The sequence below is a fragment of the Pelmatolapia mariae genome, linkage group LG16_19 (genome assembly GCF_036321145.2).
Source record: "Pelmatolapia mariae isolate MD_Pm_ZW linkage group LG16_19, Pm_UMD_F_2, whole genome shotgun sequence".
NCBI lineage: Eukaryota > Metazoa > Chordata > Actinopteri > Cichliformes > Cichlidae > Pelmatolapia > Pelmatolapia mariae.
Window position 1 is genome coordinate 7,013,771 of NC_086241.1, and position 15,761 is coordinate 7,029,531.

General features: G+C 37.8%; 1 protein-coding gene across 5 annotated transcripts in view; it reads right to left on the reverse strand.

Annotated features, from left to right (window-relative positions):
• Window positions 1-1,797: 1,797 nt before the first annotated feature.
• LOC134644062 (nck-associated protein 5-like) overlaps window positions 1,798-15,761 on the reverse strand; it is a 104,786-nt gene continuing 90,822 nt past the window's right edge. The window contains exons 12-14 of one of the 5 annotated variants that reach the window (XM_063496735.1): window positions 14,820-15,206; window positions 10,900-10,995; window positions 1,798-6,385 (exon numbers count right to left, since the gene is read on the reverse strand). In XM_063496735.1, the coding sequence (XP_063352805.1) occupies window positions 6,384-6,385; window positions 10,900-10,995; window positions 14,820-15,206 (485 nt within the window). In that variant the 3' untranslated portion in view covers window positions 1,798-6,383. Of the gene's footprint in view, window positions 6,386-10,899; window positions 10,996-14,819; window positions 15,227-15,761 lie in introns of those variants that run through there. The other 4 variants (XM_063496736.1, XM_063496737.1, XM_063496738.1 and 1 more) reach the window with 4 other exon arrangements.

Consider the following 15,761-nt stretch of genomic DNA (forward strand, 5'->3'; position numbering starts at 1 on the left):
TCTCCCATGTCCTAATTATACAGCTGCAGCCTAATACTGATAAGCATAATAGCTTAGAGAGTTAATTCCTCTGCTGGCAGTACTTACCCATGTGAAATAGTCATGAAAAAACAATCATTTTTCATGTATATGGACATGAATTGTCCATATACATGAATTGGGACAGGAATAAGTGAGTAATGTATTTAAATAGGAAATGAATAACGTGTTTGTCCATAAAAGTGAGCAGGAGCCAGTATGACCATCAAGAGAAAGAGCTTGAAAAGAGGCTCATATTTGTGATATATGTATGTATCCTGTATGTATACTTTTGACCATGTGTGGTTAAGAGAAAACCCTAAATAAATTCAAGGTTGTACACCCGACTCTTGTTTTTTTAAAGTCATTAAAGATGTTTGCTGTACAATATTTCCTCTCTAGAAAGAGAACAGTTCAAAGAAATCATTAAATATCCAAAACTATCATGACATTCATGCCAACGATTGTATGAGTGCACATAAACCTCTGACCACAACTGTACAAATTACAGGCCATGGCACTGTTACCTTCTAAAACAATCACAATACCCTGAAATAATACAAAAATATTGTTAACAGTTCACTATAACTGTGATCAACAGTCATGGACCATTTACACTCCGGATATTGTGGTGCATGGGCCTTCCTTCCTTTGACCACAGGGTGATGGCTAAAGATACTTTAATTTTTTTACAAACTGCTCTGCCTCGCTATTTTCATATACGGAATGTGTTAATAGTAGATGTCATTACATATCTATAAGCCAAGTTTTTACAAATTCAGGTAACGTTAGTAACTGATGATACGAGTGATGTTTCATTAACTATCAGCCACAAAAGCTAACTTCCCTAACTGTGTTTGAAAAAGCACAACACCTTATCTCACATGGCAATTTCCCATCCAATAATTACCAAAAATCCAAATTCTCTATCCTTGTATTTATGCATTTAAATTGTCTGCCTAACCACGTATCACATGATGACCCTGAATACTGAACCCCAGCTTGTGGGCTCTGACTACGTTTGAGAATAAAAAATATTAATCAACATAATTCATACCGTTACACATCACCAGGCCTAAAGCTGAAAGAAAGTCTTACACAAATCTAAATCTTAATTTAATGGACTAACCATTGTAATCTGCCAGCCTCCCCAATATCCTAATTGTACAGCTGTAGCCTAATACTGATAAGCGTAATAGCTCATAGTTCATTCCACTGCTGGAAGTAGACTTCCCCATGTCTGTCAGGGTCTCATGAGAAAATGTGAAATAGTCATGAAAAAAACAATAGTTTTTCATGTAAAAGGACTAATTTGTAAGTAATGTGGAAAATGTATTTAATGTAATAAGCATGTATTTTTTCCAGGGAAAGTGGGCAGGAACCAACATGCTCATCAAGAAAAGAGCTTGAAAACCGTTGTATTTTAACCCAAACCAGAATTATTCCAAACCTAACCCAATAGCCCTTAAATGCCAAGACCTAAACAAGTAGCTGTTAATGCTTAAAATTAACCAATTGACATTTTTAATTAACAATTATACTATCAGTATGACTCAAATTTGGACGCTGAAATAATTTGCTCCATTACTTCCAAATGCAGACTTCCAATTGCTGATGTTAGGAAGCCAGTTGATGCAAAGACATCCTAGATATGTTGAACTTGTGTATAACACCATCAGCTGGTTGGGCTTCATTTTGTAGCCCATCTATCTAGACTCCTCTCTATCAGCCAAAGCAATTCAATGACAACACACAAACAACTTCCTTAATGTCGTCCCAGTACTGAAATCGTTTATTTTTTCTCTGACAATAAACAAAGAATATCAGTAATAAACAACTCTCAGTTTGTACTGATAAGATGACACAAGAACATCACTGTTATTATTTGGATTCTGGAAATATAAAGACATTTAGGAGGAGAGTTACTGTGATAGTGAGTGACAACAAGTGCTAATAAATGGCAAAATACACTCATCAGTGCAAGGTACAAATACAGGACATCGGAGTAAATGCTAGAAAAATACAACCCTTGTGAGAGTGACGCTCTTCGTGATGCGAGCTGTTTTAAAAACACAGACGCCATGCTTCATCTACCCGTATCAGTGCAGCCAATCTGTTCCCTGATCCTCGTCTCACCTGCGTACGCTACATATTTATTACACATATAAATGTTTTGCTACTGCTGCATTTTTACAAATGTTACCATCAACAAAGAAGAGGTAAATACAGTTAATACTGATGATAATGTGCGGTGCTTTGTAGCTATACATCATGTGAAAAGAATATGGCTATCATCACCTTGATGAGTCTGATATGTAGATTCAGGTGCATTCATGTTCTGTATATGCAATCAGTTTATTACTGATGGTGTGAAAAGATGCATCTCGGCAAATATCTACACATGATAAGTATCGATACAAGTGCAGGGGGGCGGGTGGGTTAAAATCGTCAAATGTGCCGGGATGCATTCGGAACACCAAAAACAGCAGAATAAAGGACACAGTGTACTTCTTAAGGAAAGAGACTCAGATATCTTACAGATAAATGTGCAGAAAAGAAGTGGCAATTGAGAAATATTGAGTCCAGGAAAGAGAGGATTCACGTGTATGTGACTTTAGAGATCTTCTACCTTCTGAAACAAAGTGGTAGAACTGTTAGCTTTGGTTACACTGATAAGTTGCGAAAAGTTCGACTAAAAAACTTGCCGTGTAATTGAAAACTGTCACACTGTTGACTTCCACAAGGGATGCTCTCGAGTTAGTAAAAAAAAGGGGGGTCTCTGTACTTTTGCTTTCCTTGAAAATTTTAGAAAAGTGCAACCCTTGAATTGCTGCCAGATATCTGAGTCACTTTATTAAAAAATTAACACAAAACAGTGAGCTAGTCATATTTGTAACACAAAAGAGAGAAGAACAGGACACAGTGTACTTCTTAAAGAGGTAAAACATGCAAGCTGTGAAGCGGAAAATATTAAGTCCAGGAAAGAGGATTCACGTGTACGTGATTCCGGCTGAAGCACACCTTAACTGTGGCAATGTTCTACATTCCCAAACTCAGTGGTGGAACTCTTAGCTTTGATTTGCTTACGCTAAGAAGCTGTTCTACTATATTTCTTGTAAAAACTAGAGAGGGTCTCTTGAATTATTCCAGAAATAAAGAGGTTCTGTTGGAGCTGGAGCCTAAAAATGTAAATGTCCTTCAGCATTAGCTTCATAGAGCTTTCCCTGTTCTGGACTACTTTACAAGTGCCCCCATAAAACAGGATGTCCAAAGAGCTGAAGTTCTCAAAATATTTACAAGTTCTTTAGTTTACCTTAAATATGAGCAAAGCAATGGAAGAGTTCAGTCCAGCAAAAAAGACGTAACTGGTCTTTTGTTGCTGTGACAGAAACGTGTACATGTGAATCCTCCCTGTGGGATCTGTTCACATGCTTTAATGAAAGCTGTACGTATTAAAGTTTAATCCACAGCTTCAACCAGAGACAATAAATTTCCCTGAGCTAGCATGCTGACAACTGGGTGCGTTACCACTCTAAGATTACATGCAAAACTCACTGCTTTGTCCTGATGTCATAGCTGTGGAAACGCACAAAAAGCAGCTCACATGTGAGGAGTTTAAATTCAAAATGAAACGTGCAACATTTACCTACAAAACAGTGTCGGAGTATGTGAAATAATATTTAAGCTTTTTTTTTAAAACTTCTTGTAATAAAACAGGTCATATGAAGCATCACTGGGATCAGAGTAAATTATAGAGGGTGAGTGCATGCAAGTGGATATTAACACAGTGACAATAAAAAGTAGTTAGTGCACACTTTAGAGAATCACATTACTCAGTCAGGTAAATGGCAATCAGTAGGTAGTGCTGTACATAGGATAACACTGTAATCTCGAGTTTTGGTGGGCCCATGGGAAAATATATTACGTATGTATCCTAGCTTAGATCGTCATTTTGTCTGGAGCAGACTTAAATCTTAAACCTTTAATAAAATGTTCACACATGGCTGGGAAATGTAAATAAATGTGGCTACATGACCTTTAAGGAGAGACAGCCAATGCCATTATGGAGGTCTGCAGGTGAAATGCTTATGTTTGTTTGTCACAGCCTACATGACTCACCCGGTATTCAATCCTCTTAGTTTTGCTGAAGCTCAGCAGTGACGGCTAGCATGGCTCCCTCGAGCTACAGCGTCCAAATCCAGAAATGTTGTGGAGAAAAACTGAATTTAACAGTACAGACAGATTTGTTGCACATCTGCTTTGAATCCATGTAGAGCCTATGGCATAGTCTATGAGCGTTTCTCTCCAAATTTCTCATCCGGTCAATTTTAAAAATGGCAACAGAAGAAATAGAAACTGGAAATGCATAGGAGGAAACAACAGTATGGAAAATGCTAATCACAGTCTCTGTGGGCTGCATTGATGCTACATGTAGTTAGACTTCAAAAATTATCAAAATTGGTAGATCCCTGTTGTGAATGAATGCTGTATGTAGACTAAAATAACGGAAATGGTTTTGTCAGGTCCATTTTAAAGTGGACATGAAACACTACATGTATAAAGGCTAATTTATACCACTTACTTATACAGCCCTGCTCTCAAAAACTGATATAGATGTAAAACTGCCTGTGAAGCTGAATTTAAGAAATAAAAGCTTAAAGTAAAAGTTTTAAAAACGTGTTTAGTGCCACTGGGAACATTATGTCACTTGGTTGGTTGGTTGTGGTCAACAGACTTACATTAGTTTATGTTAGCTAACTAGTACAGAACCAATAAATGTGGAAAAAATAAGGACACGAACAATAAAAATCAATCTAGGGGGGTCACTTTTGTGCTACCCATGGGTGCAACAATGAGCTTTATGTTAAAACCAAGTATATACTGTCCACTTTCACTTTCTATTTCTTATGTAGCTGACTGGCTAGCTGCACTGACACAGAAAAACCTACCCGTTAGCTGTAATGTTCAGGTTTGTAAAGCACTTTATAAATGAGGACAGTGTGGAGGAGTGCCTGTTTGAGTCAGGTGGTTCACTGGACCAACAAGCTGGAGTCAGAAACTCTGATTTTTCCATGTCTGACTGAGTGTACCAAGCGGTCTGGTCTGCTGGTCTCAAACAAGTGCTTTACGAACCCAAAAACTACAGCTAACAGGTGGATTTTCCTGTGTTAATGCAGGCAGTCAAACAAAAAAGAACCACTTCATGCTTAAGAAATAGAGAGTGAAAGCAGACAGTATATCCATCTATTTTCTTCCGCTTGTCCTTATCAGGGTCACTGTTAGCAGCAACCAGCCAACCTGGTGACATAATGTTCCGTACTAACAGAAGATGGCATAAACATGTTTTTAAAATTTTAACTCTAAGCACTTAATTCTTAAATCAAGCTTCACAGACAGTTTTACATCTATGTCAGTTTTTGAGAGCAGGGCTCCATGTGTAAATTTGCCTTTATATGTGCAGCGTTTCATGACCACTTTAAATAAGCTTAACAAGTAAGCTTTAATATGCGAAAAACAGCTGCTGGTTACTAACATGAGCTCGACTTTATCAATGTAACTTTCAGCTTGGAAACATGAAATCAATGTGGAAGTACGTTAAACCTGCATTCTTTCTCGTGGCCAGCAGGGGGCGACTCCTCAGACTTGCGTGTATGAAAGACAGTGGGAAGAACTCCTTTAATTTAGTTCTGACTCATGTTAACTCCTCTCTGTTGATTTATGACTTTAGTAGGTGCTTTTCTGATGAGTTTATGGGTTCCGTCTATTTTTAAATTATTTTTATTTTTCAAATGTATGATAGGTTTTTAAGATTTGAGAATGTTAAGATGGTGACAATGAATTTGCTGCACTTGAAGTTTCAAATACAGGATTTTGGTAATCAGTGGGTGACTAATCGTAGCTATGTCCATTGTGTTTTTATAGTCCATGATCACACCCACAATTAGAATATTTTGAGATTATAGGTAGCTCTTTTAATGCTACAGTAGCTTTTATGCTAAACATGCTAAATGTACATTTTAAACTTTTTTTCAAGAAAAAAACCCCTGTTTTTCTGTGAAGAAAAGTCTGTTGCAGATGAATATAATCAGCTGCTCACAGCTGATGCCAAACAAGATGCAGACCTCCAAAATGGCTGCCAGACAGTTCATTGCTACACCTGAAAGGCTTCTCGGTATCTTAACGCTACACTGAGCAGAGGTGGAAGCCTAACAATGCCAAGCTGGCTTTTTGTCCCACATCTGAGCATTTCATCTGGACGCAGAATCCAAACTGTGGGATTTGGAGGTCCTCCATGTGTGGCTCGGCGATAAGTCCACCCAGTCGCTTGATTTCTCTCTTCAAGTTGACTCATCCAGCTTCAGAAACTCTAAAAAGAGAAGGTGTGGAGCAGAGTGAGATACTGGGTCGCTGAACCACACAAACAATATCCAAAATGAGACTAGTTTAAAGGAGAAGCCCAAACTATGATTAATAATAATAATATAATGGAATATTTAGGAAATGCCTTTAAAGATGACTAATCAGCTCACAGGCTTTCTTTGGGGAAAAATTATAGAGAGCCGGGTCTGCCAAAATCAAAAATGTAATAAATAAATAATTGTAAAAAATGATAAACTGTTACCAAAATAATAGCATCAATAAATATCTGCATTTATTGTTACAAATTTGGCATTTGAATTTACATTTGAATGGAAAAATAAAAAAGTGTCATTAATAAAACTTTATTGATCAACCAATAAATTGACTCAATAAGAGCCTCTTGTTTTGCACATTGATACAGAAATGCATTAAAATGTAAAACTGTAAAAAGAGGGTAGAGAAATAAATAAGTTTACAAATATATAAGCAATACCTGCAAGAAAAAAGAAAGAAAGAAAAATATGCGAAAAAAGTAAACAAAAATTTACAGCAGGGAAAATGACTTAACGGTTTACCGTCATACTCTTTACTTTTTTATTATTTATTGATCTATTTATTATTAATGAAAGGATAAAAAAGTTAAACAATTTTAAACACTATTTTTTTTAGCATAGTATTTCTGGAGCCCACAGTGTGGACTGTGAAAAGCAGAAACATTCCTTTGAAAATTTGTATTTCTAGCCTCCTGCTGAGCTCACACTTTTTACTTGACAAGGATCCTTTTATCTCTAAAAAGTAGGAAAATTCTTCCTCAAAGCCAGCAGACTTACACATTTTTATCTTAAGTCATTGGAGTAAGAGGACTGCCATTAAACTGCCCCATAGAGATCCACTGTAATTTCAGCTTTTTTCGCAGACACTACCTCTTTATCAGTCTCTTTCCTGTGATTTTAAGCAATCTCACACTCTAAGGTACATAGAGCAACTTTTATGGATATTCATGGTTTTATACAAGTTGAGGTTGCGACTTTTTATAAGCAGTTTTTTGATAGCTGGGCTGAGCCATGTCCACCAGCACAGCAACTTCATCTGCTACTAAACTGAAGCTTTGTACTTGCTATTTTAATTCTGAGCCACATTTGCATATATTTGTGGACAGGCTATAATTTGTGTTTGCTTGTGTAGCTCGGTGTGCTTTTTTCTATAAAGAGTGGGGTTTGGTTTATTTTGTACACGGTAAAGGGCATAAAAGTACATGGTAGATCTTTTGCATTGAATTTGCTTGCTGGTTATAAAGTGGCTGAGGAGTGAACATTGCCTTACAGTTCCACGTTATGTTCCTCAATTGCAGCTGCATACAGAGAATCAATTTCACACACAAAAATGTCAGCAGGTCTTGTCACTGATTCCTAAGCACCTTAAATTATGGTAACATAAGATGTATCTGGGATAAAATGTGGTTTAAATGCAAATAGGATAACTGTGAGCTGATCCCACTGGGCAAAGATAAAACAGTAACATCAGTCACTGCATGTTGATGTGTGTTCCTGACGTGTTTTCACACATAGTCTGAAACAAAACTGACAACTAGTCTGATTCAAGGAATATAAAGGTGGGTGAAAAATCAATAGGAAAAACCTGAATCCCTGACCCTTACAATGTGATGCCATCATAGTTCAGGTCCACTTGTTAAGGCAGCGACATGTGCCAAATAAATCTACTGAACTGGACTGTTTCACTGCCCAGTAATGCCTGTGACATGATGGCAAAGCTATTTTTCGTCTGCTATCATGATAACAGCTAGAGGACATGTGCCTTTTCTGCCATAGCTCAGCTAAATTTCAACTTTTTTGTTGGCTTTCCAAACATGTTATTTTACCTCCACCTGCTTTCTTTGGAATTATTGACATATAATGAAAGCTTTCACTGCTTTCCTCACAGTCACTGGATAAAAGTGACACTCCTGCAGTGTTAACTTATGAATTTTTGAACCAACACCACAATGTGGGTTATTGTCGCAGTCTGTGTGACGAAGGCGACAAGGGCCAAACACACTATAGGGCCTTACTTAAAGTGGTGCACCTGGTCATCAGATCCCCCATCTAAATGGCACACGGGCTTGTTGAATGATTTGATGAGGATGAAAAAAATGTGAATAGCATTTATGGCCTTCATAGTCACTAGATCCTAACACAGCCAAACACAAATGAGAGATTTTGTTCTTAGACAGAGCTTGCTGGCAACAAATGAGGAAACATCTTTAAAAAGAATGGTCTTAATCCCTACAGCAGACTTCCAGATACTTGCAGAATAAATACTAAAGAGGACTGAGAAACTGTTCTGGACTTCTGTTTTGGTTTTTCCTGTCATTTGTCACCCTTTTCTCTGTGATCGCTGCATAAAGATATTGAAAATGGGCTGCTGAGGAGTGTGAAACACTTCGATGAGTGTGTTTCTATAAATAAAAAGGTATTCATGAATCTTTATGTGCATCTTGCTGTGATAGCTCATAACCTGTGGCTATTTTTTAACCCACAGGCACGTCTCACGACCTACTACTACACACACACCCGTTGTAAATGCCAGCGTTAATGTAGTGTAGGAAGATGCAAATGATGTTTGGCAAACTTGTGTTAGTCATGTGTTCAGTTGCTACCATTAAGGATGCTTTCTGCTCAGTGGGGATGAAAATGGGCTTGAAAGCAAAGTGTAGTTTGAAAGCAAAAGTTGTTGGGGGTTTTTTTTGTGCAGTGTGAAAAAGTGAAATTACTGAACCTTGGTCTGTCTTTATAACTGCCAGCTCCAGTGACAGGTTTTAAAGGCGGCATTTGAACGTGCCTGACAAGTCTCCCGAAAGAAGAGTTCACATTTATTTTGGTGGATAAAAACTGAAAAAGTATGAAACTTTAATGAAACTTGCCAGTAAACCTTTTCAGTGGGTTAAAATCAACTTAATAGTATGTAATTTTCAGTACTTAGAACAAACTCTGACACTGTTTTTAGTACTTAAAAGTCCTCGTGACCCCAGCAGTTGGAGGGTTCATAATTTTGCATTTTCCGAGGCTACAGATCAAAGTTCATTACACATAAAAGCCATGTGTTTTAATGGTTCAGTGCATGTTTTATAGATCAATTTAGCTGGTTCACTGGATTTCGGTGGTGGTAATCTGAAAATAATAATAAGCTGTGTATCTCACTACATGTAAAATATGCATACAGTTAAAAATTCATATATTTTTAGACACTGACTTAAATGTGTTATTCTAGCTGTGTGCAAAAACATATTAAAGCTACACTTATATGACTTTCAGCCATGAGCTTTAAGTGCAGACTGTCTAAACTGCACATACAGTCTGTCACGGTATTTGTGTTTCAACTTCAGGAATTATATTCTTTGATTACTGAGGTTCATGTTTTTGGGTTTCTTTAGTTTTCAGGGATCTTAGTCCTCTCTCCCTTAGTGTTTATCTCAGCCCGTAGTTAGTCTCTGTTTCCATGTTTTCCCTGTGTCCCAAGTCTAGTGCTTTTGTATGTCCTCTGTTCCAGAGTCTGTCTGTTTCCATGTCAAGTCTGCGTCTATGTGATGTCATCCTTCCTGTTTTATTTTGATAGTCCTTGCCTTATGTCACTGCCTTTGTCTCGTTATGTCTGGTCCTCTCGTCGTCTTGCCTGTGCATTTAAGCCCTGTGTTTTCCTTTGCCTTTTGTTGCATTGCACCCTCACTATGCTGTGTTTTTCCCTCTGTGTTCTTAGCCGTTTCCTAGTTTACAGTTCCTGGTTCGTTTTCCAGTTGGAGATTTTGGTCCCAGTTTCTAGTTTACAGAAAGTTTACAGTCAAAATAAAGCTGCCTCTTTGAGTTTACTTCCCGTGTATAAGTCCTGCATTTGGGTCCTACATCCTGCCTGCCACACAGCAAAGCTTGACACAGTTACACATTTTCATGTAAGTTGTCCAAATATGCCTGTTCAGTTAACTTAAATGTTGTTTAATGGACCAGCATTAGAGATTTCTTTCATATTTCTTCATAAACTAAACCAGTAAAAGGTCCAGAGATTATTCCAAGTGTGTTGGGAAGCTGTTTCCGTGAATCATAGAAAAAAGATTTCTCTCTTTTTCTAAAGAAAAACTCTTTAGCTGAGTGAATAAAATTCTCCAGGAGTTAGGTTTACCTGCCTCAACATTAGAAAGGTCATATTATAAATTATTTATATATTGCGGTTAAATATTTCAGTCGTTTGGATCACATTCTCCAGGAGATAGGTGTACAATTACCCAAGACATAAAGAAAAGACTTGAAAAGAGCAAATGCAAACCACTGATCAGTCTCAAGAATCAAAAAGGCCCAATTACACTTAGTCCAGAATCATATTTGCTCAAAGACAAGTCTGCACTTTAAGGGCATATCACACCAGATAGCTATAACTGGATTGTTATTGTAGATAACTAAAATAAAAGTTGCCAGTGTTCAAAATATATGGACCTCACTATATACTATCTCTTAAATGAATGTGGTGTCTTACAGTTGGCCAGCTGAAGTCTCGTCTGTTCTTTCTGTTGGCTCGGAGTGGCTCGTGTTTTCGATTTAATATAGGTCAACTTCTTTGGTTCCAATCCACCTGAAAGGATGAAATAAAACTAATTTTAGACACTGTTTTTCTCAACAAACAGGCGTAGTTCTCACTCATGTCAAGAACAAGACTCAAATGTGGAGTTAGAAGAACTGCTTGACGCTGACAGGCTGACGTCTTCAAAGAGAGCACGATTATCATCCTGAATTCAAAGTGGCAGCAGATCTAAGAAACGCTAAAGGAGCTGCAGCTGACATCCAGAAAGACGGTAAATGTTTGGCTCAAACAGCCACCTCATATGTGAAAAATAATGCAAATGAAGACATGTTTTTCAGATAGGGAGTGACAGTTTAGGATGCTTAAATAAAACTGTTCTGACTGTGGGATGTCCTGTGTAGACAAACATTTAAATATGCATTTCACCTAAAAACAGTCAGAGACATTAACTGTTCACTTATTTGCTCCTCTGGACAATGTCTAACCAAGCTAAATGGTCCATATGTTAAGCGGTCTGAGGCATTTTTTATCTATACAAACTAATTCAACTATGAATCCTTTATAAAAGTTATTGTTTCTCCCTCATCCTTCACCTGCTTTTAACTTTTTTCTCATAGTCAGCATATCTGAAATTCATCTATCTTAAAAGATGGTCCTTCATTTTTATCCTATTCATAAGCTCTTTGTATTAAAATTAAACAGAAATATGAGGAAGAGCAGGTTCTCAACTCTGTTTGCTTATCAAGGATGCAGGTTTAACATATCCTCAGTCTCAGGGCATCAAATACTGACTTGGTCCTAATCAGTGTCTGAATAATAAAGAGACAAAGTCCAAAACCCATTGCTCCCTGATAGGGAGGTTTGTCCTGGTGACAAATCTGGGACTTACTTTAAGTCCTCCAACTTTTAAATATGGACCCTATGAAAGAGGACCTGTCACAGATATTTGTTATTTTGTGGTTTGGAATTCCAAGTGAATATTTTTATTGTTACTACTACAACTGTTTTAAAGGTTTGACTTCTGTGTTTGGCAGATTTCTGGTTTCCTGCATTGATTTCAATAATCTAGTAGATCACAAGCTTTATTTCCAGTGTTTTACCTTTTGGTTGTTCTAATGATTAGTTTCAGTTTTGCATCCTGTGTTTTGGTTCCTGGTCTTTTGTCTTGGTTTCTATTAAGATTCCCTCAGTGTCTTCCCTTCTGTTCATCCCTCTGTCACATCTTTCTGTCTTTGTCCTCCTGTGTTCCCCTGACTTTATCTTGATGTTTAGTGTAAGTCTTCTAGCCTCCATTATCAGTAAGTTTCCTTGGGTACTTGTTATTATTCATGTCCCTATCAATCTCCTTTGATTACTTCCTGTTTTTAATTAAAAAGTTTGTTTCTTTTGTTTCCTGTGTTAATTTTGCATCAGCCTCTCTCCCTGATTGGTTACTCTGCCACAACTAATTTCTCACCGTAAAGGGGTTACTGTTAGGAATAAATGTATTTAACTCAAATGATATTTGATTTATAAACTATAAAAAAGGGTTTTTGAGCATCTAAACGTAATCAGCAAGTAAAAGCAAAAGTAAAAGGGGATTGGGGGGAAACAAGGAAAATAAAAAAGGAACAAATGAGTTGTGAACTATAGCGTGATGTGGTATTTATAGTACCCCTTTGGTGTCTGCTTATGTAGGTCTTTGGCTATGCAAAAATGCAGACTTTCCAAAATACCAACAGCGTGTGGTGTTATGCGTAGGTAAAGTGCTGACTGGTTGAAAAACTGGCTAAACCAGTAAGGGAATGATAGAGTTCACCATGGAAAGAAAAGGGGAAAAAAATCGCTTTTGTAGGCTTTTAATTTCAGCTGAAAATCTTAATAACTCTGCCAAAGATAGCACTTCAAAATGATTAATGAGCTGTAATTAATATTAGCTTATATAAGTAACTTGTTAATTTATAAAGTCAGCCATCAAAAGTTCTCATTTAAGCTCACATTTGATTAAAAGTTACCACCTCAAAATGTAAACCTGCTTCTTTCTGCCTCGGTGTGAAATCAAGTGCTTTGATTTCACAACATGAGTGTTTTTCCTTTGCTACATGCCGTGTCATTAGCATACTGAGCAGGCCATGTGTGTAATATGCTCTCAGTACTGTGATAAAGGCTCCGCTTGTTGTAACGACACCGTGATCGCTTCCAGCAATCTTTTATATAAAGGTAAATATTGAACTTTGAATCTTCAATTTTCCCGGTAACCTTGAATAACGCAGAGAACATGTGGATAAATGTGAGTGGATCTTCAGGAAATTTCCTTATGTGCTAAGTGCTCAATAGATACATGAATAATGAATTCCCTTCAGCAAGATTTACTCTGGATATGCCTTTTGTAAAGGAAATGAGAGGTAAATGTCAAGAATAAAGCCTGTTCTTTAAGAGGCTTTAAAAAGCAAGATCATCTTTTTAAATCACAGTGCCTACTTAGACCAATTTGCCACAACATTAAAGCCACTGACAGGTGAAGTGAATAACACTGATGCGAAGAAGTGTTCCACTGGAAAGTCTTAGTTCCTGGGATTCACCTGGATTATATTGTACCACCTATTAAAATGAATCTTTTTGAATTTTGGACAACTGAATAAGTACCTAATTTTTACCAAATTATTTCGGTGTTATTCTGCCTTAATTTCATAGCATTTGGTTTTATTTACTGATGTCTTAGAAATCTTTGATCTGGTGCAGGAACCTTAAAAAAACAAGGGGCACTCCCTGGTGACAGGAGTCGAGTTAAGGATGATAATTTGCCAAATGACAACAAAAATACTGCTGAGGAACAGGTTGAGGATACCCACAAATAGTCCAAGGTCCTCACCTGTTCTCTAAACTTCATAGATCCCAATCCGCTTGTGTGCTAACATGATGGAAATGCATCCCTTTTAGGTCCATGTCCTCACAGATAAGAAGTCTCAACCACTAACCATAAGATATCAAGACAGTAGATTTGTGTCCAAAAAGTCTTGACCATCAGGACACAAAAAACAAACAAACCACAACTGAGACATATCGGAAACTTTTAAATTAAAAAAAGAAAGCTGTTGTATTTGTTGCCAAGACACAGGGTTAACCCTCTGAGGTCTGAGTCGTCATTGGTGAAGACTCAAACCCTAACCCTAAACTTATTCTATCATAATATGTCATTTTTATCATTTAAAAAAAATGTCAGGAGTAAAAAAAATAAAAATAACTGTAACATCCATCAAACTCTTTTCATGAAACTGAATGGCTACCAGTGATATCTCAGGATACTGCTTACATATGACCTGGTAGTAAATACGATAGATTGTTACCTAGGCAACCGTGGCCTTGAATATCTGATCGTGACCAACTGACAGTTTCCAAGCGATGAGACATGAGTGAATCACTTCCAACATAGACACATCTAAAGGGGTTTGGGTCATAACTAATGATGACGTATACCTTAGAGGAGTCAACCTCTTTACATTCACTGTGTCACCAGTGACCTGTCTGGGGTGATGGTTGTGTTTTATTTTAGCCACATGCTAAACAGGGAAATTACTAGACAATATTTTACAAGTCTCATAAATTTTGGAATTTGCAGTTTTCCAGATAAAAGATTTTCCATTTGGATTTGGGCACTTCCAAACAGGTGGAATTTCCACTGAAATGTTAGCCAAAACCCACTCTAAATGAGTGGGTTTTGGCTGGTGATCTGGTGGATGTTACATCAAGTATAAGATAAGTGTTTGTTACATAGATCAAACTCGGAACATTATACCAGCAACGCTACAAGTAAGAAAGATTAAGTAAGAGAGCATAAAAGTTTCCATCATTACTATAAGCTTTATTCCTGCAGTCCAAAGGTCATTTTACTGTACCTTGTGGTGCTCTGGGTAGCCTGCTCTGGGCTTCACACACACTGGCAGAGGTCATAATGGGTTCAGACGGGGTTTGGATGGGCTGGAGGAAGGCCACAGTGGGGAAAGGCACTGACTGGATATGGGTCATGGAGGAATCGGACAGAGAGTTTGGCACCCCTGCATGGCTGCCGTCCTTATAGCTGGAGGGAATTCTCCACCGGGGTAACGGGGAAGGAGATGCGTCCTCGCTGGAGGAGCCAAGGACACTGGGAGGACTGAGGGATTGCTCTGGGGTTGATGAGGATTTGGGGAGGAGGTGCAGGATGGAGGAGAAGAAGGAACAGGATTCAGGAAGGGGGATGGTCCCGATTCCACTGTCCAACGTTCGCATCTTGCAGCCGGAGCCTGCGGCACAAGGAGAACAGCTGAAGTGGTTCAGGGTGAAGGGAATAAAAGGGAGAACATCAGGAATGAGACAGAGGGGTGACCATGGTTGAAGTGGCATTAAAGTAACCTTTAAAATAAATATGTACGGTACATGAATATAGATACTAACAGGCCTATTGTTAATCATTTATCTGGTACTCTAGCTGACTTTGTGTCTCCAGGAGCTGTTACAGTGAGGGCAGCTTTATCAATCAATAATAATGGATCTTCTCTGCAGTATCATAACTGATTCTCTCGTGCCTCCTTGTTATTCCTACCACATATCTTCACTGTTTGTCTCTTTTAAGCAGCTCGATCCTTGTGTTCTGGTCATTTGCAACACATGGTTAGTCTTTTCCTCTTTCACGGTCTAACTTTCAAAAGCCTTAAAAGTCAAGTCGAAAAGCAGTCCAATCTAATTATATAAGTGTGAGGCAGGGTAACAGTTTCTTTGCTCTCCAGCAGAAAATGACTCAGCCAAATCAAGTCCACTTGAACCACTGCTTTTATTTTACAGATATTGTTTGATGGGTC